Here is a 26,412-nt window from a genome sequence, read left to right as displayed (position 1 = left end):
TGTGTTGCTGCTGGAGGTAATCCCCAGCCTTCTGACTCCCCTCCCTCCACTGAGCTTCCCTCCCTCCTCCTCTCACTGGGTGCCACAGCACCAGTGTGATCAAACTCCAGTTCAAGCTGGCCTCTGCTCTGCTCCCATGGCTGACTCTCCTCTTAACCACTCCTGGCCGTCTTTCTCCAGGCTCTGGATGAAGAGATGGTCCTTCAAGAGAGGTAATCCAGGTTCAGCTTCAGTGTCAAGCCGTCTGTGACCCACCCGAGCTCGTGGAAACCGTCTCGCTTTTCTCCTCTGAGCTCCATTCAGTTCTTTTAACATGACTGCTGTTTGCCATTGTGACCTGATTGTGGTTTGCGGTGAATGACGGTTGGAGTCTTTCAGATCAAAGTTGGTGAAAGAGTAGAGGGTGCATTTTGTTGAACTGTGAGAGTGCCGAAATGCATTGTTCAATCAAAACAGAAACTGTGATTATTTATCTGTGAAGTGCCACCTTCTGTCTGCAGAGCTGTGTTTGACCTTTTGTGGTCAACGTCCAAGGTGCTCTGTAACTCATGCAGCAGCCGCTGTTCTTCTCTAAACCCGATCAGCGCTGCTGCTTGTGCTTCCCTTTCGCTTCTTTGCAGCTTGGCACTTTCAAAGGGCACCAAATTTTCTGATCAAAAAGATGAGGGCGGTTGTTTTTGATGTGCGCTTCAAGCTCTGATCTGACAGCGCTGTTTTTTTAATTTTTTTATCTGCAAGCAGCATCTGTCGTGCACCATGAGAAATGAACAGTGCTTCTACTTAACTCATGCAGGCACACAAATTGATCACCACAACCTAAAACTCTTTCATGCTGTCCCAGAAAGGGCAGTCTAAAAACATGCTTGCTGTGACTGCTGCCTTGACATCTGGGGCTTTGTTTTTGTCTCGTTAGAATGACCCGAACTGAAAGCTGTCACCATTTGTGAAACATACATCTGTGGGAAACGGCTCGACATGTGCAGCCTGACTAAATTAAATCACCTGATTATGGCCTGGGTTCCTCTTGTGATTATCATGTAGCACTCAATAACACTGAACTGTGTGGGTAAACATGCGCTTTTATTTCCTTCCACATCTTTTGTTGAACATCCTCTTTAAGGACGAAAAGGACGTCAAAGTGTAATGGTTTTTGATGAAGAGTAGGAGAAGATTTAGGTATTTTATTCTGCTAAAACATGACGTGTTTATTTCTGTAAATTTTGATGAGTATGGCTTACAGATGAACAAAGCTCAAAATTATGTTTCCCTAAAAAAATTTATATTACATAAGACTGATAAAAAAAAAAAGAGGATGTTTAACACATATGTTCTGTTACAGGCCTGGTATGGCCCTCATGCTCATGGGGAAAACTGCAGGGTTAGCCACGAGATGTTCTTGCAAGAGCACCAGGCTCTTCAGAGAGCTTTATCCATGTACTATCCATGTACTTTCCACTCAACTTTCCAGTTGAGTGGAAGGAAAAAGTGTGCTACAGATTCAAGAGGATTATAAAAAATAATCAGCATAGAGTTAGGGAGAGATTCGCAAGGCATGGACTGAGGCTGGAGTCGGTGAAGAGTCACAACAAGAAGACATATTGGGTCACAGCTGTTGCAGCTGTCTGTTTTTAGCCACTTCTAAACCAGAGAGAATATCATAAGCTAAAAGAAAGAGGCGATGGACAATTGCTCAGTGCTCCAAGTCCTTCTTTTCAGATGAAGGTGAATTTTGCCTTTTAGTTGGAAACTAAGATTTCAGAATCTGGAGGAAGAGTGGAGTGGCTGCGGCACAGAGTTCAGTTTTATTTAGTCAATGCTGATTTTCTATTAAAATAACATGACTTGAATTTAAAATGAATAATGTCTTCTGCTGGTGTTGGCACACTGTGTGTTAGGAAGTCAGAAGTCATCAGGTCACTTCATACTTCCCTCTAGTGATGAGCTTTATGAAGATGGTAAATCTATTTTTCACTTGCCCACGCTATGAAAGTACCATTACGTGCTTTAATTTACTATAAAGAGGAAGATGAGGCACCAGACCCAGCAATGCAGAGAAGCCAAAGGCCGCATGTTTGACCACCTCCGTGCCATGCTGCAATGATGCAGTAACTCATGCAAAGCAAACCCCAAATAAATATTATCCACAGACACTGGACATTTGTTTTTAGTAGTGGAGCATTTCTGAAATATATAATTTTCTATTAGCTTAATATAATATTTAATTTAATGTTGGGATTTAATTGGCTAAAGTCATAGTCATGAAACTCTTGAAATATCAAAGACTGAGAGTATTAAATCAAATCAATGAGTTTCACATTTTCAATTGAATTACTGATGTAAATGAACTTTTCAATTATATTCTAATTTCCTGAGATGCATATGTCGAAATTAAAAAATAAATCTTTTTGCAGCGTTCAAATTTATAGTGATTGAACATATGTTGGTAGAAAATTTTCAACCAGTGATTGGAGTTATTCATTGCTTACAGATTCCTGTATAAACAACTTGGATTTAAAGTATTTTAGTTGAACACAATACATGATGAATGCTTCGTTTACTGAACACACAGCTCAGTGACTATGAATAAAAGCAGTTGTGTTAAGTTTTATGCTGAGTGTACTTCAGTAATGTTAAACTAGTTCTTCATGCACACTTTCGAGCACATAAAGCATCAAGTTGCTTGCAGCACATTTCACATGTTGACATTTTTACATGAGTTACCCGTTTTTAATCGTTTTTGCTGCAGAGTGAGACCTCTCCTTTTCACGAGGTGCCAAACTCTGAAAAACAACCTGAGTCTGAAAAAAAAGCATTTTAAACCTGAGTGTATGTGCACACACAGTCATGCTGATGTTTCATTGTTTTGTCATGTCTGAGGAGAAATGAAAGGCCAACCATAAAAGGCCACAGCGACTCTGCAGCCCAGCATTGAGCGGCTGCTGCAGAGTCTCCTCTGAGTTTACACTTAACACAAGAAGGATTTGGACACAGGCTAATTCTCCCTCCGGGAAGGACGCTGCCACCCCTGCTGCCTCGGCCGATGATTTAGTAATATGGAGAACTGTATCTACAGTGTGTGTGTTTACACAGGAGCATCTCTGGCTGTCAGGAGGAAGACCACAATGGATTCTGCAGGTCGATAACAAAACAGGGTGCAAGACTCAGCCTGTTGTTTTGCCACATGAGCTTAGGAATCAAAATAAATAATTTGGTACATAGAACAAATGATTCTTTGTAGCTTTTGTTTCTTTTTGGTTTGTATGAGGGCACAGGGGCGCCCAGAAAACTTGGAACCTCTTAGAAAGACTTTTGGTTTGATTTGTTACTTTGGAAATCAGTCTTGTCACCCGGTGTCGGTTTTGTATGTTTAGTAAATTCATGTTTTGGTTTGGTGTTCCTATGTCTTGGTTGCTATATTCTGTTTGGTTTCTCCCAGGCCTCTGTTTTTCTTGGACTGTTTATTTGGTTCAGCCACTCTTTCACTGGTAGCTTCAGCCTCTCACTCACAGCTGCAGCAAATTCGTTTTGTACTCTCCACGCTGTTTATGGCATTGCAACCCCAAACTTTGACATGTTTTAGTGGGATTTTATTTGATAGACCAACACAATGCAGTGTATCAAGGGTAAATTATTTGTGTTTTTTCCAAATTGTCTACTATGTATAAATTATAATAATAAAAAATAGAAGCATTACAAGCATTCAAATATTTAGATGCTGTTTTAAGGCTAACAAAGTTAGACTCAAACAACAGATGAAGCTATGAAAATGATTTGTCTAACTTTTGATTTATTAGAAAGAATTTAAGTGCCAAGTTATATTTTGATGCCGCTGTCATCCTCTTGTGACATATTTTATCAGTCAACTGCTGGCAAAACGAGTTTAAAATTAATGAAAACACAGCATAAACGGGTATTAAGTGTTACAAAACCAAAATGGTTCCACAACTTGAATGATTAAGTTGGGATAATGATTCTGTCTTGGGTTATGAAGTATTTCACAGCCTCTTTGACAACAATTTACTCAAAAAGCTTCTAGTAAGTGAACAAGAACAGACTGTAAGGGTGACTCTCTAATATCATTTAGAAAAACTGCTTTATGTCAAGTTACCGTTTCTTATCGTTGATCTAACTAGAATGCAAAGCTGAATAAAATAATCAAAGTCCCACATCTCACTTCATTTAGAAAACATCTTAAAATGTGTCCCTGGGTAGCCAAAAATGTCAACATGATTATATTTAAACATTCATGATTAGACTGGGTGGATTAAAAGGGTGGTGGAGTGTATTTTCCAGACACATAGTTCCATTTTATAGCACAATCAAGTACCTATATCCGATTCAGGGATTTCTCAAACATGCATGAAGGAATCAAAACAACCGTCCAATTTTTGATGAGGGAATAACATTATAAAATGACATAAAGTTTAAAACAGTAACTTTACATAATACCCACCCTTTAAGGTTGTATCCACAAGCTTTTAGAGATGTACATACGTATAATTGTATGATGTGTTCTCAAGTTTAGATCTCTGCTGGTTTTAACAGGTTTATTAAGATTATTAATAGATGTTATGATTGAGGAAAGATGTGGTGGTCCTAAAGTTACTTGTGGTTTGCCACCCTGTGTGGTGGTGTTTGTTAATTTCACAGTGGTTGATTGCTATTACAAGACAAGCTGAATTTTTATATCAGTAAAACCATCTTTTACCAGTTGGTGCACCCTGATGCTCGTTGTATCAAGACTAGTAAAGCTGCTGCTGCAGTACAGATAGAGCCAGATAATATGTTTCAGTACAGATGGACTAATGGTGACTCATAAATAATAATAATTTTTCACATGCAGTCAAAAAGATTCTGTGTGTTTAATTGTGATTTTATGGAACAGACAAACACAAAGTGGTTTGGTAGGTGGAAGATTTAGGAAAAAAATGGTAAAAATCCAAATAAAAATATAAAATTGTTGCACGCATTTTTGTTCAACTATTTAATTACCACTTTAATTACAGTCCAGCAGGTCAAAAGAGGAAATTGTTAGTGACCAGTGCTTAAGAGGACTGTGAAGAATACTTGTAATTTGTATCTAGGTTTAATAAGAGAAATTAAAAGTTACTGTGTTGAATGACAGTCTTAAAGATGAGTGAGGAATGCCCTTTGAAATCTGGTTTATGTAATCTGTTGCAATAATGGATCTCCCCTCCTCTGATTGGCTGAAACCCATGATACATTGCAACAGCATTACACACCAATGCTGTGTGTAATGTCTGGTTTTATCAATATCAAAACCTGACCTTTTATTTGCTCTGCATTTGCCACTGATTTGTAGAGGTGACTTCAATATAGTTTATGCTTCGTACACTGTGATCCATTATTTACCACAGACGGACCACTTTTTAAACTGCTGGAACAAAGTGGAATAAAAAAGGAATAAAATCAAGCTCTACACCACCAATGGTATAGAGCTTGTAAAATAACACTGACCCTCGGAGACGTTGCTATTGGTGACTGTGGTTTGCGGCATCATGTGAATCGAGGAATCTGTTTATGTAATGGAAATGTAAAGGAGCTTTCAACAAGAGCCTGGAGTGGGGTCTGCAGTGGGGCGTTTCATCCATCATGCACAGCACAGTCCAGACTGATTACACAGGTGCTGTGTGATTGATGCATTCAGCAAGCCGTCTGCCTTTCCTCCGGCTCCTTATCTCTCCAGAGAGCCGTTGAATGTGCTGTACTTTTAGAGAAACTTTTGTTTTCAACAACAACAAAAAAAAATCAATTCCTTTGTTGTCCAGCGTGTACTTTCTTTTAGAGAAACGTTTGTTTTCAACAACAAAAAATTCAATTCCTTTGTTGTCCAGCATCCGAGTGCAACCCATGTAGCCAGTCCTGTGGGAATCCCAGTACCCAGCTCAGTGTCCAGGCACCCAGTGGGAAAGGATCTTCCTCCTCATTACCGCCGGCCTCCATCACAGAGGATGTATTCAGTGGCAACACCAGTGATGATCAGGTAAAGAGTCTCTAACCTCAAAGTTGCTCCGGCTCCACCACGTGAAACATGCACGTTTCTTAAGTTCCAGAAACTGAAGCAATGATCTGCTAACTTTGCAAACTTCTGCTTGCTGCAGTTTGCTCAGTGTCCTATTCACAAAGCAGATGCCACTAATGACATACTGGTGCAAGCATGTGCTTTGAGTGCAGGAGGGATGAGCAATTTGCCTTCATGTTGGATGGCAGCTACTGTATGTTTCATTTGCTCTCTAGATATGACTCAACACTGCAGACACCAAACCAACAGCTAAAGCATGGCATCCTTGAAAGAGCTCAATGTCACAATCAGAATCACTTTACTGTTATTGACAGTAAACAAATTCACAGGCTATGTAATTGCTTTGATAAAAACAAAATAAATGATATCTCTGTATCAGAGGGAAAATTGAATGAGCTTTAATCAGAGAAGCAGCCAAGAGGTTCATAGCAACTCTACAGGGGCAAACTAGATGGATGAATCATTAGTTTATAATTTTTTCCTCCTAATTTCCTCCATAATTTTAAAAATGTGAAGAATAAATCTGATATTAAAAAACAGCTATAAGTAATCCTATTTAAAGTATTCAAAAGGCACAGTAATGCTGTGGAAAGTGACTTCTTAACCAAAATCGAGTTTTTTTTGCTCTGTACATAGAAAAACTAATGATTAACGTCACCCTGAACACACCATCGACATAGTGAAACATTGCATTCATTTGTTCTCCTCTTTCACATTGTTTTGTCTCCTTTCTCTCTTTGCGATCATCCAGGATGGATCCTCTGTACTCAGTGACTTCGACTGTCCCTGTGTGGACGTAGGCAGCAGCCTAGAGGACCTGCAGGGTCTCAGTTCCTCCCTCAGGGACTCGGAGTACTTCAAAGACCTGCAGGGAGAATCACCAGCCTCACAGGCTGCAGCGTCAAAAGACACCTCTGCATTCCCAGAGAACAACACACAGCAAACTGATAACTTACAGGAGCCTGTAAACACAAACAGTCAGACCAAAAACCAACCCACTGCTCTAACCACAGACTTCCTACAGGTCAATGCAACATCATTTCCTTCCTTGGAACAATTTGCAGATGAACCTCCCTCTGACTCTGTTACCCAGCTCAGCCTAAAGCCGCTGTCAGGTTGTGTCACTGACGGCGATGACTTCGCTGCCTCTGCACTCAGCCTCAACTGGACAGTTAATCTAAATGGACTGCTGGAATCCTTGGAAACAGTGAAAGCGGTTGAAGAACTGGACGACGTAAAGGACCAGGGCAAAATGGAGTTGGATGGGGAGCCAGACATGGACAGTTTTCCGATTTTGGTGAGATCCATGTCAACGTCTCGGAGGCACAGCTGGGGGGTTCCTCTGTCGCCCCTCAACTCTGGCAGGAGGTAAGATGAAGCAATAGGTGGTAGAAAAAGTTCATCTTAATAAGTCATCACAAACTAATCCATGTTCTGAGTAAGCCTTGAACTTAGATGTGAGTATTAATGCCACTTGAAGATTTCTCTGACAGTTTAGGCCAGAGATCAGCAAACTTTAAAACCCACAGAACTATTTTCATTCTCATTTCTGTGTATTATTTATCCAGCACTGCAAAAGCTACCCCGCTCCTTCAAGAACAGATGGTTATTTAACTTAAGAAATACCAACTGTAAAAATGTGCTTAAATGGTAAAAACAAAACCCTATTTTATTTATGTTATTGGTTGTGAGGGGGAAAGAAATAATGAATTTACGTCAACCTGTTGTGAAAACTGTGTTGAAACTGTTTTAAAATAGAAATATGGAGAAATTCTTCGAGAAGAACTGCTATTTGTAATTGTTGTTGGTTCACCAACCACTGCGGACGTCCTAAAGAGCCACATGTGGCGCCAGAGGTGCAGCCTGCAGGCCTCTGCTTTAGTCTAATGCAGCAATTTTTTATGGTGTCATTTAAATAAAAGTGAAATAGTACACTTTATTTAAAAATATGCAGAGAGCCTCATTAAAATATTTATCCGCTTTATTTGACATTTTGTGTTTGCTTTGCTGTGCTCTCAGACTGAGTCTGGACACGGCAGCCATAGACAGCGATGAAGATGGAGACGATGATGACGAGCAACAGAGCAGTCTTTTCCAGTCCTCCCAGCAGCAGTCTGACAGCTTCTCAGCAGGAGCCGGAGATGAGCCAGATGGTTTCAGTTTGAGGGTAAACAGTCACTCTGCTACCAACCAAAAGACTTTTATTAACACTTCTCAGGCTTTCTTTGCTTCGATGCTGACTGAGAATTTCAGTAAAATGTCCACATTCTAAAGAACCACTACAAATTGCGTGATTTACTTCAAGTTTTGCCTCCTTCATGTCTTAGACATGAATTTTAGTAACCTCCCATTTTCAGTTTCAGACTTTAAAATAGCAATGTCCCATCATTTGCCATCTTCAAATCTTCATGGGAGGGTTTACACGAGGTTTAGGAAAGTGTTAATTGGAGCAGCCATTCCTCCAGAAACACATTTGCGAGGTCAGACACTGATGTTGGGTGAGAAGGCCTGGCTTACAGTTTCTATTACACATGTAGAAGGAAGGGCGCTGTGCAGAACTGTGATACAACTGCTACACACTGAATCTGTCTACACACCAGCTGAGTTTCTAATAATCATAAAACTGCACAAATTGAAATTACAAAAATAAGTTTGCTTAATGGAAACATATTTCTCAATAAAATGTTTTTGTGCTATGATAAGGTGGTTTTTCAACCGTATCGAAATGCTTTTTTTTTTTTTTACATCACATGAGTCACATGATCAACAGTCGGATGTTACTACTGGCAAAAAGGACGAAGAAGGACGATGATGGCTTGTTTTTGTTTTTTTCGGACAATGTGCAGCTGGTTCCAACAGATCTCTCACAAGATTGAACAGTTCATAGCAAGTTGTCTGTCTGTTATTCAAATATGTTGAATTCATAGTTCCTCTATAAAATCACCAACTACAATTTCCCCAAAACACAGCGCATGTAGCCGCTTCTCACTCCAATGCCTGAAAAGACACCAACATCTACTCTGATGGCTGATCGATGATGAGTGCTAGTTCTAATTATGACTACATTATATAACTCTGTCATTGCCATGCAATGATTATTGCGTGAAAAAGCTAATTCCCGTCTGATTTTAATTTCATTTCCTATTTAATGGAAACACCACAATTGTGAAATTGTGTTGGTTTTCTTTCACATTAGCAGAATATAGACAAAGATTTGCTCACATTGCAACATGGCTAGTGTCGATATAGGCACAGAAATTGGCCCAAAATAGACCGATGGTCTGTTTCTTTGGAGCAACGCAACGATTTGATGGAAATGTCATGAGTGAGACAGGGGATGAGTCACAGTTGCAAAGTAAAACACATCCGCTTTCAGGAATATACAAAACAAAATCTTTCACTTGCAAAAAAAGTAACATACTTGGTAGGTTCTAAGAAGTACATAAAACAAATGAAAGACCAATCTGGTTTGAGCAGCATTCTGTTTACTGTCGGTTTGTCTTGCGTTTACATTGGCGGATCATGTTGGATCCTGTGTGTCCTGTAAAAATCTGGTTGGAGTGTGAAACACTGTGTTTTGGGTTTTAATTCAGTCTGATGCCCACAGTGGAGATCTGCTGCTATTGATTCTGCAAACATTTAGCGAGCCTCTTTACTCATTGTGATTTTTTTTTTCTTCCGTTCAGGGGGTCTTTTGTGGGTTCTAGTGTCCCTTATATGAAAGTAGGCTGACAGGAAAGGGGGAAGACATGTGACAAATGTCGCCGGGTCCGGGAATCGAACCCACTCGTCAAGGACTCAAGGCCTTTGTTTTTTGTTCTAAGACTTTGTTTTATTCATGATTGGATGGGAACCAGGAAGTAAACAGAAAGAATGGAGTTTACCAGGAGTGTAGGAGACACTGAGTCTCAGAATTCAGCTCAGACAGGAGATACAGATTATGAATAGATTGGCCTTGAGAGACAGAGATGTTTGCAGAGAGCTGAGAGATTAACATGCACAATCCAATAACAAGATGGCATTGTGGTTTTGTGATGGCATTGTAATGGCACTTTCAGAAATAAAATCTTCAAATTTCTTTTGTTTTGAAAAATAATTATTAGATTTGTATTTCAAAATAAAATCTTAACACTTCTTTTCGATATAAAGAAACAAAACTGAAATTGCCTATCCTCTTCATCCCTGAAAATAGTTTTTTTTTTTGTTCATTTTTATGCCTGTAAAAGTCTCCTGAGTGGCTTCAATGCATGGTGGAGCACTTTTCCTTATGTTATCATAACACATTTGTAGAGTAGTATGACTGAAAGAGACACACTACTTTACAAAATAAATAAAAGCATGGACTTTATGCTCTTTATAGTGTTTTTGGGAATTTTTAAGTATTTTTTTAATATATTTGATCAGTTTCATTAAATCCGAAATGGTCAATCATTCAAAGATCCGTGTACTATTACAGGATTTTATGTAGCAATTCACTGGATGAGATCATCTAGCATCTTGCATATCTTACACATTACAATGGCAACTTAATAAAAAGTAATAGACCCTCTGCTTTCAGAGCCTGTAGCTTTCTGGCTCGTAATCTGGCATCCTGTCTTAAATTACCTTTCAAAGCTCACTTGGCCTTTGTTAATTGCCAGGCATCATTATAAATGAATTCTTGGTTTAGTGGCTTGTTCCTCAATTTAAAGCTTTTCCATAAAACCCTCCCTTGTGATAAAGCCTTATACGCACTTTTTAAGAGAAAAGAGGAAAAAGGATGACTGGAACATTGGATTTAATACCAAATAAGTACACAGTTAGAGGGGAATGATTCATTTGGAGTGTTGTGCCAAACTACAGAGCGCTTCCTCACTACAGAGCCCCAAAACAACTAAATATTCTGCAGATCAGCAGCTAATAAAGGCCACTGTAAGCACAATTAATCTCAATACAGTACCTGCTGTAAACTAGAAAGTGGATGTAAAACAGATCAGACATGAATTCAACGTCCATGCCTGCTTATTCCTCTTTCAGGTCACCGGTGGACCAGGCAGGCAGCTCTACTCTCGATCGGACATCCTTGCCACCGATGAATATTCCCGAGCAGCACACATTTCCCGTGTCGTGCAGACCTCCAAACAGGCCGCCAGGGCAGCAGGAGGTGGGGGGAAAACACATGCTTTCTTCATGTGTAGTTGATTCATGCTTTACATCTTTTCACAGTAGATCTACTTGACTTTTTTTCTGCAGTGGCAGAGGAGTTTGACCCAGAAGAAAACCTGCACTCATCAGAGGGACAAAGCCATATGTAAGTGCAACAATGCAACAGAATACCTTTCCAAGAATATGATTCTGTCTAAGTAACAGTATGAGTTTAATGAAGCTTGAAGGAATGGAAGACACTGGAACTCTTGAGCGGTTCATGCAGATTCTGCTCTGTAGTTGTAAATAGCCTGTTACGGTTACCTAACTCCCACATAACAAAGGGGCTTTCCCCATTCTCCCCTGACATTTCTGCTCCATATCAGACGTCTGCAGTTTTCCCCCTCCCACAGCTCGCTCTCCTTCAGCTGCCAAGATGGCCCCTTTGCTGACTGACTGTGTCTGTATGTAATAAATGGTTATACTCTGGTGATTTCATGGATGCGGCGATGAAGGAGGATTGTCCTTCACTTTACAGTTTTACAGTCAGTTCCCAGCAGATTGCCCCCCCCCCCCCCTCCCACCCACACACACACACACCACCACTCAGTGTCAGTGTCTTGTTTGTCTTAGGCTGATGGTACAGAAAGTTCTGCAGGAGCTAAAGCTGTACTATGGGTAAGTAAACAGGAGAGGGAGGCCTGCACGCTTTAGCTGCTGTTCTAATGATGTCTGCGGCAGCAGAGTTGGGTCTTCACCAGGGAGTGTTTACAAATTACACTATTTATGTATGCATGATTTTTGCACATGGGGTTGCATGTGTCTGTCCTGGTCACTGTCACAAACGGTACGTCACCGTGGCTGGGAAGGATCTGCAGAGCACAGAAAGTGAGATGATTGGCTACTAAAAGTTCACAGCAATATAAATCAGTTTATGCTGTCGGACTGTGCTTGTTTTTCTTGTTCTTATAAACTTTGGCTTTAACATGCTCATCCTTTACGATCATTTGAGGTTTATATTTGGACCTGCGTTCTGCTTAAATGGATTCTCTTGCTGCATTAAGTTTTCTAACTGTCCTTCACAGAGCGAAGCATAGAAACAACAGCAGTCCAGACACCAAGGATTCAGGAAGTGTCACTTGGTACGAGTTCCTCTCCAATGCGTAAGTGCAACAGTTTACCATTGCATATTTGGCAACGACAATGTATCTTTCTTTCTCAGCAATGTCTGTTACTGAATATATTTTCTAATATCGCATGTTGCAAATTCCGTGGATGCAAAGTTTGTAATGAATACTTAAACTTTTTGTCTAACATTATATTGATCATTCAAACAGATACAGACATTCAAACATGCAACGTATAGTTAAGCCCCAAATTATTCACACCCCTGGCAGATTTAGGTTTGAAATTATTTTCATTCAACTAAGAAATTTGTTCTATCTTTATTGGCTGGGCCACTAGATTTATAATTTTTGTTTCGTTTTGTTTGCAGTTGTTGTCATTTCCCTAGTGACACCACTTCCTGTGTTTTTGTTTTCTCTGTCCTTGGCATATTATCCATTTTATAATTGTCATGATCTTTCTAATTTTCTGCCTGAACCAGATATGGCCTGCTGCAACATTAATTTAAGAACGTAAACTGTGCAACTCTTAGAATACCCTACATAGTCTAGTAGGGCAATTCTGCGACTGACATAGCAAGCCAACCAACCAGTCCGATCATACTTCTTATTGAGATTATGAGAACAGAATATACGGAGAAAAATGTAATACAAATAATCAACAGAAATTTTAACTTTAGCTTGCATAAACTCTTAAAATGAAAAACTACAGGGTCAGTAAAGCTGACAAAAAGCCACAAACGTTTGAGCAAAACTAAAACAAATTTTCAAAAGCACAACAAAGTGCTTTTGTTGTGAAGCACTTTGGTCAGCTGAAGTTGTTCTAAATGTGCTACGTAAATAAACTTTGGCTTGCCTTCACTTGCGTAAAGCACGGAAAAAATATCTACAGTATGTGAATTCAGTTAACCACAAAAGGTTTTAGCCATTACTATAGAATATGCCAAAAGCCTGTGGTTTAACTTATTTTGCAATCTGTAACAATAAAACATGGAAAACATTTGAGATTTGTCTCATAATAATAAAAACCATCTGCAGCATGTGAATTCAATTCATTCAGATGATCTTTTTGAAAAGGGTATTTATAAATTCCACCCTCATAAATAATTTACTTAGAAAAAATACACTTAAAGGTATAAAACATATCAATTTATTGTTTAGTTAAATAAAGCACTGTGAAAACTATTTTTCATGCAGGTTAAGAGATCTTTGGCTTATTTTGTTTTGTACACGGGATGCTTTCTTCTTTCTTCAGGAACGAGGAAGAGGAAGACAGAGCAGAGAAGGTTGAGAAAGGAACAAAGGTGAAAAGGACCCTCAGCTCCCTGAGGAGCAGGGTGACGGGTTCCTTCAATAAAGATAAGGTAAACAACGCCACAGATGAGTGATGCATGACCTGCGCTTGTCTCAATGTATCAACATATTCCAGAAAGTCAGTTTTATTTGTTGTCCAGCTCAGTTTATAAAACCAAATCCTGACATGTAAACACTTTACTCGTATGCATGTCGCACTCACAATACTTTAATCTTCTTACACAAACCCTATTATATATCCTTACACACAGCCACTCAAAAAGCAGAGCGATGAAGGAGAACACACAGCATTTGCATTTAAAAACCACCCTGTGTGTTTGCTTCTCTTTTTTTCTCTCCAGGGTAAGAACCGAGAAAAAGAACTGCAGAGGGACAGAGCGAAGGACAGAGACAGGGAGGTCAAAGAGAAAGTGTGCAGGACCAGCAGCCGCAACGGGCATTGTTTAGTGCCAGGCTCCTTCTCCAGCTCCGCCACCTGCTCGCTGTGCAGCAAGAGTCTGCTGAAAAAGCATGGAATGCAGTGCATGAGTGAGTAACACCGCAGTCACAGATGTACATGCGCCCACGCTTGCTCACCACCTCACACAAGTGCGCAGGTGCTACGCTCACACACAAGCTCGCATCCAATTATAGCTCTGCTGCATGCATGCTCATTTACCTATGTAGTGGTGTGCTGAGGCACACGGAAAAAAACTGCCAATCACGTGGGCGCACCCACCACAAACTGCCTGAAATGTCTTACACTAAGCCACTCAGCCATAACTTAATGAGCAATGGGAGTTAAAGTGCTCGACCTGATGTGTTTTTTATTAAAGAAATGGACACATGCGGATGTCATTATGACATTTGCCCCCTAAAACCGTTTTGAAACTCTAGAGCCACTCTCTTCAGCTGGACAGCAGAGGGGCTGATTGCAAACAATAAGCCTTAAACAGAAGCGCTAGTATGTGAGGGCTTCACCTAAACTACAACCTTTTTATAGTGAAATACTAGTATTTTAATTTATCTTTATTATAACAGGTAAATCTCAAATCTAAGAGCCCTTTGAGTGGTTAATATGACTCAAATAGGGGTAAATAAAAGTTAATTCAGTTCATTTACTACTTACATACAAGATTAATGATCTAAAAATAAGGAATGAAAGTATGATAGCCTGGGATAAAACAATTGAAAACAAAAACAAACATTCAGTCATGCGTTCTGTGGTACTTTCAAATATTTTTAACATTCAGGCAACCAGGACTGCGTGAGAAACATTTATATCATCAACATAGAGATGAAGAAATGTGTTCATGATATTCTGACCCAAGTTATTAATGTAAAGTGCAAAATGTACTGGTCCTAATACAGTCCTGAGAGACACCATTTGAAACATAATGGCTTTTATGGAAATAAACCCAGTACCACCAGGCTCCCAGTCTATATCCGACAGAACCAAGAAGGTACATTAATGGCCTGCTGTATAAAACACTCTCTAGTAAAGTGTTTTCTGTCCTGAGTGGGCAAAGTTAATTTAGTGGCAAATTGGTGAGGTGCTCTTAATAATGTATTTTAATTTTGTGTTATGGTTGATTGGCGTGTATTTACGGTGGCCGACAGGTGCAAATGCGCAGCAAAAGAGAAAACATGCAAACAAACAAAAAACACGCGCACAAATTAAATGCGGCAAGCAAAAAGCGAATGAAATGCAGCAAACAAAAAGAGAGACGCAAACAAAAAAGAAGACACCCCCGAATGAAATGCAGCAAACAAAAAGTGAGACGCAAACAAAAAAGAAGACACCCCCGAATGAAATGCAGCAAACAAAGTGTTGAAAACGGAAGTGCTCCAGACCACTAGGGGGAGTCAAAGAGTCGAGACCGAGCCCAGAACGGTAGGACTGACACAAAGTCTATCACGCTACCCATAAATTATTCTGTTATTCTATAATATTATAAAAGACGGCGTATCTGAAAAGAAATATAGTAATACGTACCTTTACTTTCTTTCAAATTTCTTTCTCTGAATCTTGCATCTGGTCCCATAGAAATGAATACTATTTTCTTTGACTCCCCCTAGTGGTCTGGAGCACTTCCGTTTTCAACACTTTTTGTTTGCTGCATTTCATTCGGGGGTGTTTTCTTTTTTGTTTGCGTCTCTCTTTTTGTTTGCTGCATTTCATTCGGGGGTGTCTTCTTTTTTGTTTGCGTCTCTCTTTTTGTTTGCTGCATTTCATTCGGGGGTGACTTCTTTTTTGTTTGCGTCTCTCTTTTTGTTTGCTGCATTTCATTCGCTTTTTGCTTGCCGCATTTAATTTGTGCGCGTGTTTTTTGTTTGTTTGCATGTTTTCTCTTTTGCTGCGCATTTGCACCTGTCGGCCACCGTATGTATTTGATCACACTAACCTTTTCTTCTAACTTTCTGCTAAACAGATCTCTTGAGTAAAATTTTTTCTTCTTAACTTAGAAATTATTTCTTACCTAAAGTTTATGAGCGTTGCTCACCCTTTTTTCTGGCTTTTAGACTTCACAGACTATTTCTGGATTTGGTCTGTATCACCTTTAAACATTGGAACATATAATAACAATTTCAAGGCAATGTCACAAAAATGTACCACATTTCAATCAACTGAGTCCTGTTTCTTAAAGAAGAAATCTATACCACAGGGAAACGGAAAGCCCTTGATTATTACTTAAAAATCATTGGAAATTTAGATAAACTTAAAAAGTAGATTTTTATTTTAAAAAATACTTGAGTTGCTGTTATTTTAATATAAGATTTATGAGATATTTACAAATCTGTGACTTGAAATAACAGTTCCTTAATGAAGGTTTTCTCCCCAGGCCAAACACTGCATGTTAGAGGTTTTTCAATTTTTTTTTCCTTTTTTAAAAAAAAGTTTAACATGATAATACTCCACTGTTATTATTTTAAGATTTTTCACACGTCTTTAAAAAGGATGCACATAAACAATTATGTGAATCTAAATGGTTTATATATTCTCTCAAAAAGTAATAGTTCTTAAATCCCTAAAGACACTGTGATCACTTCTGCCACTTGCCTAAAGAATTTACTGGAAGTGCAACTGGGTTCTTATAAAACACGAGGTTTTACTGGTGTATAATTTCACATCACTTAATGTGAACCGAGAAACTGGATTTTTTTTGGTAAACTTTATTAAGCAGGTGCGTGTGGAGAAGTAGCTCTTCTGCCTGGAATTAAATGTTTACCATGTAACGTCAACTGGTTGCAATATTTCCAAGATATGCATGAGCCCCCACAGCGTGGTGTGATGAATGATTGTTTTTAGCCGAGTGTTTATTAAACAAATGTGTTCTGGCATATTTCACAAGGCACAGAAAAACCACACAGGCGATGGAAGCGATTAGTACCTCTCCATGTCCCCTTAGGGGCTCCGTACTTAGGGGCTCCGTAGATTAGTTATTTTGACATAAAAAAAAAAAGAAAGCAACGCATTTCTCCCGTTGATGCATTTGTCCATTAATCAGACATCACTGCTGAGTGTGATGGTGTTAAAAATATTAATGCTGGAACACACAAACGCAGGCGTGAAATAATAATAATAATAAAAAACAAGTGAGTGTCCCTTTAATTTGAAGCGAGCCCTGTGGGGATTCAGTCTGTGGAATGTGTGGTTTGTGTGCCAGAGATTGTTCCCAGTGGATGCACTAAAACTGGACAAAACCAACAATAACTCGGGACACTTGCTGCTGTCGGGTCCGTTTGGAGGATGTGATTCACTGAGTTTAAACTTTTTTTTTGTCGGATGCTGCTGATTGGGACCGACGCGAGTGTATCTGGAGCGGTAAGGAGCAGCTGCCGCAGCGGGATCAGGTGGATGAAGTCCGGTTGTTTCCTCTTAGTGGACCTTCTCACACATCCTACCGCTTTGGTGCTAACAGGCTAACGGCTAATCACATCCAACTTAACACTATATGTTGCATCTGTTTGCCGCACTGTGTGATGTTTGGGGTGTATAAGTGTCTGGGCAAGAATTGTACATCTTTAATCTTTTTCTGCAACTTAATGTGTGAAGAACGCCACTAAATTAGATCCTTAGTTAAGTCTTTCCTGGTTAGCGATTAGCAAAGTAACGCTAGCGTCTTAGCTGTGCCTTTATTCGAAAAACAAGGTTAGTTGGGTGATTTTTGGTTTTAATTGGCTTATGCTGAACAAATAACGCTGGGAAAACCATGTGTATGAAAGCAAGTGGATGTTCCACAACTTCTTTATAACTTTGAGTTATAAAAACCGTCTCAGGAGACTACACTTGATGCTGCTTATTGACTACAGGAGAGGCTCAACAGGTGACTGCTAACTTAGCTAATGTTAGCTTCCTGGTGACTTCTGTTAATTTTCCAGCAGTCAGCTGATGACATGTACAACCAGTTCAGATGGAAACTCTTTTTGGACAAAAAAATGTGACTATTATCCATTTTTTGAAAAGTATTTTTCTAGTGTACGTGTGAGAAATACATGAAAAAGCCTTAAAAACATTTGTTTCCAACTTTAAATCTCCACATTGTTCGCTACGAGATGAATCTGTCAGAAATGGATGGTACATTAGGATAATGTGCTTTTCTGGGCTACAGCCTGCTTTCGTGTAGTGTGTTTGTAAAGACTTTAATTCGCTTGAAAGATCATTCTGAAAAAATATTATTGTGTGTGTAGACTATAAATTAGGGAAATTGTGGTTTCTTAATACGATTTTGATAACTTTATGATCCGTATTTAGATTTAAACGTGTCATTTACCTAACACTTTTTAAAGATATTGGTTGACATATTTCAGTATTTGTTCTTTTGAAAGATGTTATTTGCTTCTTTGGTAAATGTAAAAAAAATGTCTAGCTTTGTATTTACTGTTTAAAAATGGAAAACAGTGTGGTATAAAACTAAATATTAAGCCTGATAAATTTTTTAAAAGTAACGCTTATTAATAAATTCTGAAATCAAAATAAAGAGGTTCAGGTTTATCATGCTGCTATTTTTTTAATTGAGGTAAATTTGAAAATGTGTTTAAGGTCAAACCTTTCGTGCAACTTTACTTGTACTACTTTTACCTCTTTTTAAAAAAAAAAAGTGGATAGTTGATTATGTTCTATTGCTCATTTGTAAAATAACTTTATTTTTAACATGTAGGTATTAAAAACACTGAGTAACAGGTTACTTTTAAAAAGGCATACACTCTTCAAATATGTCAAAATGTTGTCTAACCAAAGATTAGGGTTTGCTTTGTGTTTTTAAGTGGCGAAATTATAATTACACTATCTGGGAAGAAAAAAAAAAGCTCACTAATGGTAACATTTCAAAAAGAGACTGGGATGTCAAAAAAAAAAATTAATTTGAGAGAGCAACAGTATGATGTTAACATTGACAATATCCAGCATATTATTTTCTATTCCTGATGGAATCTAAGTTATCACTCACCAATTCAACATGAATCAACAAAAGCTGATTTTATACTTCAAGACACTAACCTATACTATTTAATTGATTCTCAAAGTTTTCTTTGTTACTTGTTACCTGTCATCCACTTCAGTTCATACTGGGAATTTACAAATTTCCATCTCTTAAAAAGCTTTGGTTGAAATATATTTTAGCATTTCATTTGTCTGGCTGTTCAGGATTGTTAGGTCTACGTCAGACTGAATTTAACTTGCAAATAACATTTGCCAGTGATTCTTCTGATTGAAAAGACAGCCCACATGCCAACTGGGATAGTTGCACCACAGTTTGAGAACCATTGCATTTGTTCAAATTAAGGCTTGTCAACAGTTTTGTAACAAAGTCTATCATGATTATGAAATTTCATTTAAATGTATCTTTGTGTGTTTAGATTTTTGTGATTTCTCCAGACAGGTGATGTCCTCTGAGGCTTAATTAGCCTGAGGCAACAGGAATGTCGCTGGCGGAGGGGAGACTGTTTCATGTATTCCACGTTTTGCTCTCTAGCCATAGACATTGATAGACTTGCCTCTCTCCCTCTCCCCGTTTATGACTGGGTCACATGGTGTTAATTGTGCTTGGCAGGTCTGCCGGGGCCAAACAGCCCAATCCACTGACTCCTAGTCTCACCCACCTCATCCTATTAGCAGACGCTTTCTCCGCGTGTTACTTTTTATTAGCATGCCAAGTTTCCTAGATGAGAAAACTTTAATATTTTGACTATTACAAGGTTTTTCTCACATTAACTAATTAACTTTTTGGTCTGTATTGAGCTTTTAGCTGGTGCTGTTTAATTCTATTAGTTTATCAAAGCCATTATTTTCAAAGGCAGGAATAGGTGCTAAATGGTACTTTTTGCTTGAAAGTAAGACTGAAACTAAGGCAACTTCTTCTTACAGTTTGTTCTTCTAAAATGTCTACCATGTTGTCAGTAAAGTATGCAGTCATATTTTCAACTCCTTAATTTAGTCAGCCCAGGTCTAGTTTGAATGCACCACTTCCCTTTCTGGCTTAGAGGTAACTTGTGGTTAAAGTATATAGTTTGTAGGTAGGCCAGCCATCTTTATTTAGTGACATATATTACCATTAGAGAAGTTTAGTTTTGCTCTAATAGTTAATTTATTTTAAGTTGTTCCTGTTTTCCCAGGTTAGGTCATTAGTTGGCTTTTCAGGAAGGAAAATGCCTTCTTTTGCTCTCAAAGGCACACATGCCTAAAATCACAGGCAGCCGGTGGCATCACTTTTTGTTTGGCTACTTTGTTACATTCATATGGTGAATGGATTGTGTTAGAAGTATTTGAACCGAACTGTGAAGCTTGAGAGTGGAGTTGAAGCAATGTCCGTTAGAAAGTACTTGAGCAATAGGTATGGATATGCTTTAATAAATTTCAAAGAAGAAGACGAGTCAAGTGAGATTTATTGTCATTTCAATCTAGTACACAGTGGAATGGTTTTTTGTAGGATTGTTGGAAGTTTGCCGTCTGAATCATAAATTGCTTTTGCACATTGTATAGTCTGGTTTATAAGGTGTACTTGGATTTTTTCCTTCAGATTTTTGAACAAAGTATTTTGAGATGCTTTGGTCACACAGACTGAAAAATACAGTTTTTCATATCTATACATTGAGTTAATTAAAAACCAGATAAATGATAAATGACATGTTTTGATGCATAAATTAGGAACATTTTTCATTAAAACTGCCTGTGTCAAAAAAATTTAAAGCACATTTTATTTTAAATGAAATGCTACTGATCTTCAAACAAATAAAACAAAATGAAGACCAAAAACTAAATCAGAATTGGATGAAAAATTGCTTGTTAGACCTTAAAGAAAATAGAAAAATTGGTGTTAGCCAAGTAAAGCCTGATCGGTGCAGGTCTAACACGAATACATTTTGTAGTGCATTTTCTGATGACAATCAGCTGCTAATAGACTTCAGAACCAACATCTTCTTTTGTTTAACTTTATGTAACACTGTGTGGCCTCCAATGTGATTGAACCTACAGTTTAGCCGTGTTTAGAAGCAGCTTGTGTTTTTATCAAATCCCAGTTTCATCTCCAAGAAAACCCAGAACAGTAACTATTCTGTGATTAACGTCGTTGATCTGGGCCCCATTTACACCTCCAGTCCACTGAGTGACTCACTGAAGTGCGCACTGTTGGCCACAGCTGTACTTCTTGTTTGATTGGGTGTTTATTAGATGTTGAGTAGTGGTGGTTTGGATCAGCTGACATGAACAAGTGACTGGACCTCATCATGTTGCTCATTAGCAGCACAGCAGCTGGTTGATTGTCACTGTCTTTGTCCAGCTGAGGATAAATCATCTGGTCTTCACACCGAGCCAAGATGGCTTCCATGCAGCCTGTGGTGAGTCATTTGTTTGGGTTTTTCCAAACATCATGATGATGACATTTTCTGTGGTATCAGTGGACAGAAAGCACAGTGTTCCTGCTGCTGTTTGCTTATCATTCTAGCTCCATCGTAATGCATCTGAAGTCAGTTTGAGGAGAACCACCGCTGCCTCAACAAGGAGTGACGTTTGTTGCAGCAATTCTGTGGCTTTTTGTCCTTCTACCTGCTATACCCTCTTCTCCTTTCATACCGTTGCTGCTCAGTGAAATTTAGTTATCTTTAACTTAAGAACACTTTGGTGTGTCATATGTCATCATGTCTCTTGTCTGATATATTCAGCCTGCTAGAGAAATTCTTAATTTTTGTTGCCTTATTTTGTGACTCTTGCTGGGGTTTTTTTTTTCTAAAGTTACAAAATAGTAGTTGTGATACCTGTTTACATTGCTTTGATCACTTAGCTGGTCTGTTATGTTATTTTTAGCAAGTTACGATTTAAATAATTATTACCTTGGCTTACAGATGAGTTAACATGTCCATGATCTTTACACATGTGTATCTTTCTACTGGGTTTAGTTTTTTTAGGGAGTCTTTTTGAGTTGCTTTATTCTGCTAATCTCTGAAGCTTTGTGTTTCAGTTTTTGTCTAAAGGTGATAAGGTAAAGTTTATTAGTGGCAGGTTCAACTTCATACTGACAACTGAAGAGCAAATGATTTTTGTCAACAGTTGTGAAGTTGATCTATTAGCATTGTCATTGTGCTTTGATTAATGCTTAGCATTTACCTGCGTTCCTCAGAGATGAACTGATGATTAGAGTTTAATGATCAGTTTCTGACCTGCCAATAATGATTTTGGCCACTTCTAATTCCTCAGAACAGCATTAAAATGCATTTTCTTTCTTGACTTTTTGTCATGATTTATAATTTGTTACGTAGTCTTAGCTGAGGCGACATCACACTGTGTGAGTGAGAAAGCTTTCGCTGTAAAACAGAATTTTACTAATCTAATACAAAGAGTAATGATTAGGCCTGTCACAATTAATCACTTAATTGCATGATCAGTTAAAATGAGCTCTAATTCCCATTTTGATTCTTAATATTTTTTGTTTAGAGACATAATCCATTTTATTTATAGTTTCATTTGTGTGTGATTTTTTTATTTTTTTTTATTTCTGTTTTTATTTCTTGTTTTTGGTTGTTTTGTATTATCTTGTAATATTTAAAATGTCTCTCAGTTCAAGTGTTAAGATTTCTTTTCAAAATTAAAGTTTATTAGTCTGAGAGCATAAACTTATTATTGATACATTACTCAAAACAATATTACAGGGACAATTTAATATATTGTCACATTCCCAGTAATGATTGCCTAGTTGTTGGCGTGTGCGTGTATCATATTGTTTATCATTTATCATGATCTATCTCTTATCATGGTACGATTTTGATTTATTGTCGTCATAACAAATTCCAGTTAGTGATGTTTAAAAACACTAAAAATGTCCATATTGACTGGATTATTTTTCCCCCCACTGTTCAGTGAATATCAATAAATTTGAGAGTATGATTAAATGCAGTTAATGTATGCATTTTCGTGACACAAATCACAAATTGTATTTCATCAAAAGAAAATATGCTTCTTTTGATGTACTAAAGAATTATATTACAAGTGGGTGTAGTAAAAAAATAACTACTTCTTATTGACACTTTTCTCGTTATTACACTAGTACTACGAAATGTTGTGATAAAACTTTAAGTCCATATCTCCCACCCCCACCAAGTTGATATTTTAAGCTTTTGTAGCATCCTGCATCGGCAGTTAGGTGTATTTAGAGTTGATAGTGTCTCGTTTTCGGAAACAACAAAAGATACAAAGTAGCCACAAAAATTTTAAAACCGGCAATTATCTAGCACCCTGTTTAAACAAACCAAAGTTGTAAACGCAGTTTCCCTTTAAGTAGCTTCCTACAGCTTTTGTGCTTCTTATAATTTCATGTTTAAACACTTCATTGATACTTTGAGAAGCCTCTACCCACAGTAATAAGTTCCACATCAAAGAGTCTTGGGATTGGCCTGACTTGCTCCTACTAGCGTTTAGTTCTGGTTGGTCCACTGACCGTAAAATCTGATCACTGTCCAAAATTTCTTGGCCACTGACTTGGACAGAAATGATCATTGGTCGCTTCATATTTCTACTAAAGAAGCAGCAGAGTCTCTATGGTTGTCTTTTTTTTTTTTTTTTTAGTTCTAACACAGATGGGAACCCAGCTGTGGAAACCGGGTCACAGCTGGTTGTCCTGCAGTTGCTGGTGTTACTTGCTCCCTTTGTCAGGAAGCTACGATTCAAGCTTTGCCTTGTCTCTATCATGTCGTGTGTGAAATGGAAAATGTCTGAAGCAGAGTTGAGAGCTGATGTAACATAAGTACTTTTTTCACCTTTGAACTGTTATGACTTGGCATTCTTCTATAATGATTGTAGAAATGGATCACTATTTAATATCATAGCTGTTAATTTGGAAACTGAAAATCATTTTTAAGCCATTGTCTAAAACATGTTTTAACTTTATTGAGCAATAACAGCAATTTGACCTGTTTTGTTCTCTGATTCAATTTGACTGACAGGCTTTTTATTTTTTAAACTGGTTTCCCAATAGAGCAGCTTTGTGTCCGTTTCTGGGACTTGAGTCTTTGGTTGGCATTTGCCAGGTTTTAACTGGTCGGACTGGATCCTTGCTTTGCATGTTGATAGCCTATTTTGTTTGGCAGGCCTCATCCCTCAGCCTGGGCTTGTTTTGTTTACCTCATCCCACTGGCCTTAAATGTCCAGGCCCTGCCACTGAAAATGTTTTGTTTCCAAGATGTTTTGTCTCTGATTAGGAAGAAGCAACACACTAACTGTCCTCTGCGTTTGCTCAGCAACATCTCAGATTTGTGTCTCTGCTAATCACATGCGGTCACTTGTTTTGGCTAAACCTGACAGGGCCCGGTTTGCTCTCCATACAAGAACAGAAGGGGACTAAAAGAGAAACCTGTTTCCAGGAAAACGGGGTGTTTCTGATCTGCTCTCTCACATGACTCTGATGATGAAGAAGTAAACTGTTGCTTGTAGCTGCAGAAACCCTCCTCCACTTACTGTAAAGGGATTTATTGATTCTTTTAGCCGCCTCCTGTATTTTGGAGCATTCATTTTAGGAAAAACTTGGCTTATAGTGTCATGTTTTCTATCTGCATTCATACTATCGTCTTTGACTCTTCCCCTTTTTTAGTACTGTATACACGTTGTTCAGCTATACTGATGAGACTCTGACTCCAAGTTCTTGTCCTGTTTTTCAGATTGTGCTGTGAACGTTCACAAGAGCTGCAAGTCTCTGCTGGGTGAGTGCACCAGCAGCAAGAATAAGGTAAACATTACACTTCAGAGCAGATAAGAGCATCAAGGCCAAGGTTTTAGCCACATTGGTACCTTAATATACACATGTGCACAAACACTTTGGGGTTTTGAAATGTGTAAATGGTTCAAAGATAAGTGTTTTTTTTTGTTTGTTTTTTTTGCCATAGTATGTTGATAGCATTGTCAAGCATACAGTATACTTTTTTTATTTACTGTTGCTTAGTTGATATCCTTGTTTTGAACCTTAGAATCAGTGCAGGTTATCGCAAACTCATTTGATTGCAGTTGTTGTTGCTAAGGGCGGCCCAACCAGTTACTAAGTTTAGACGCCTACAGCCATGTAGATTTGGATTTATTCTCACTTAGTAATAAACATCTTCATTTAAAAACTGAAATTTTGTTTACTTGTGTTGTCTTTGACTAATATTTTAATTAGTTTGATGTTCTGAAACATTGAAGTGTGACAACCATGCAAAAAAAAAACAAAAAAGGAAATCAGGAAGCGGGCAACTCTTATCACACCTCTGTAGATTATAAAAACAAACCTTTGAATGGGGCAGATTCATGTTTACATCTTAATGAAATCCATTGTCCAATTCCAGTGTGCATGCCTCCACAAAGTATTATTAACACTGTTGACACTGTTACTGTTGAGTATTGAGTGTATTTCTTAGTTTTGGTATCGAGTTTAAAATCTTGGCGACCCTAAATCTTTTTTTTTTAGCTAGAAAGCGTTACAGAGATGCATCTCACCTGTAACCCAGATGATTTTACCGTATTTTTTTTAATCTGCAGCAGTTGTACATCTCTGTACTTTTGGATACTTTGTTCTGTTTTACTGTGCAATTAGTGATGCCAGTTTATGGAAAAGTTACAAATGTATATTTTGAAGTTTAGCATTCTTAAAGAGGAAATAAAAATCACCTGGTGCAGAGCTGAAAAACTGTGATTTGAATTTGCTAAAAAAAAAACCTGATTCCTTTTATTTATTGTGTTTTATTTTGCATATTTAAAACGTCTTCCAGTTGCAGTGTGGAGTGTTTTGTATAAAATCAAAGTTTATTAGTCAAACTTGTGTTATTATGCCATTATCAGTATGTAATGTGAAAATTGTCTCCAAACATCAATATTATCATTTATCGCAATAATTTTTGTGACGACTTCATCGTCCAGCAAATCTGTTATGATGACAGTGTAGGGAAATGTATGTAATAAATATCGAATATTGATTGATATCAGCCCAAATTTTCATATTGCTGCATCCTTACAAAGATTAGATTCTGGTATCAAATCATGTGACTGTCCTAATTTTCTTCACACAGAGAGATTTTCACTCGAGGGGCAGCGGGTCAGCATCTCCTAGCCTTGGTAAGCAGAATATTTAATTACTGGTGAGCCGCTCATATTGCTGTGGATCACATTATTTCTTTAACTGTGACAGAAGCTTTGATGAATGATGGGGAGTTAAATTCTAAGAACGGCCAATTAAGGATCCAGTTTTGTGGTGTGTGTGCTTCTGTGGACCCACTGAGTGTGGAGTGAGCAGCTCAGTCTCCCACGGCTGGGAGATAAAAGTGATGATTAGCTATTAAAAAGAGTCGTGTGGTGCAGTTGTTTCTCTTTTC

The 26,412-nt window shown here is 38.2% G+C and overlaps 1 protein-coding gene across 2 annotated transcripts in view; it reads left to right on the top strand.

Moving 5' to 3' along the window:
* Window positions 1-102: 102 nt before the first annotated feature.
* arhgef18b (rho/rac guanine nucleotide exchange factor (GEF) 18b) overlaps window positions 103-26,412 on the top strand; it is a 52,513-nt gene continuing 26,203 nt past the window's right edge. For both annotated transcript variants that reach the window (XM_028028123.1, XM_028028122.1), the window contains exons 1-11: window positions 103-212; window positions 5,856-6,004; window positions 6,795-7,411; window positions 8,063-8,210; window positions 11,060-11,186; window positions 11,276-11,333; window positions 12,253-12,330; window positions 13,547-13,655; window positions 13,947-14,133; window positions 24,730-24,797; window positions 26,110-26,155. In XM_028028123.1, the coding sequence (XP_027883924.1) occupies window positions 137-212; window positions 5,856-6,004; window positions 6,795-7,411; window positions 8,063-8,210; window positions 11,060-11,186; window positions 11,276-11,333; window positions 12,253-12,330; window positions 13,547-13,655; window positions 13,947-14,133; window positions 24,730-24,797; window positions 26,110-26,155 (1,663 nt within the window). In that variant the 5' untranslated portion in view covers window positions 103-136. The remainder of the gene's footprint in view (window positions 213-5,855; window positions 6,005-6,794; window positions 7,412-8,062; window positions 8,211-11,059; window positions 11,187-11,275; window positions 11,334-12,252; window positions 12,331-13,546; window positions 13,656-13,946; window positions 14,134-24,729; window positions 24,798-26,109; window positions 26,156-26,412) is intronic.

This window comes from Xiphophorus couchianus, chromosome 9, assembly GCF_001444195.1.
Source record: "Xiphophorus couchianus chromosome 9, X_couchianus-1.0, whole genome shotgun sequence".
Lineage (NCBI taxonomy): Eukaryota > Metazoa > Chordata > Actinopteri > Cyprinodontiformes > Poeciliidae > Xiphophorus > Xiphophorus couchianus.
Note: the sequence above shows the minus strand (reverse complement) of the source record. Positions and strands in the feature narration are given on the sequence as shown.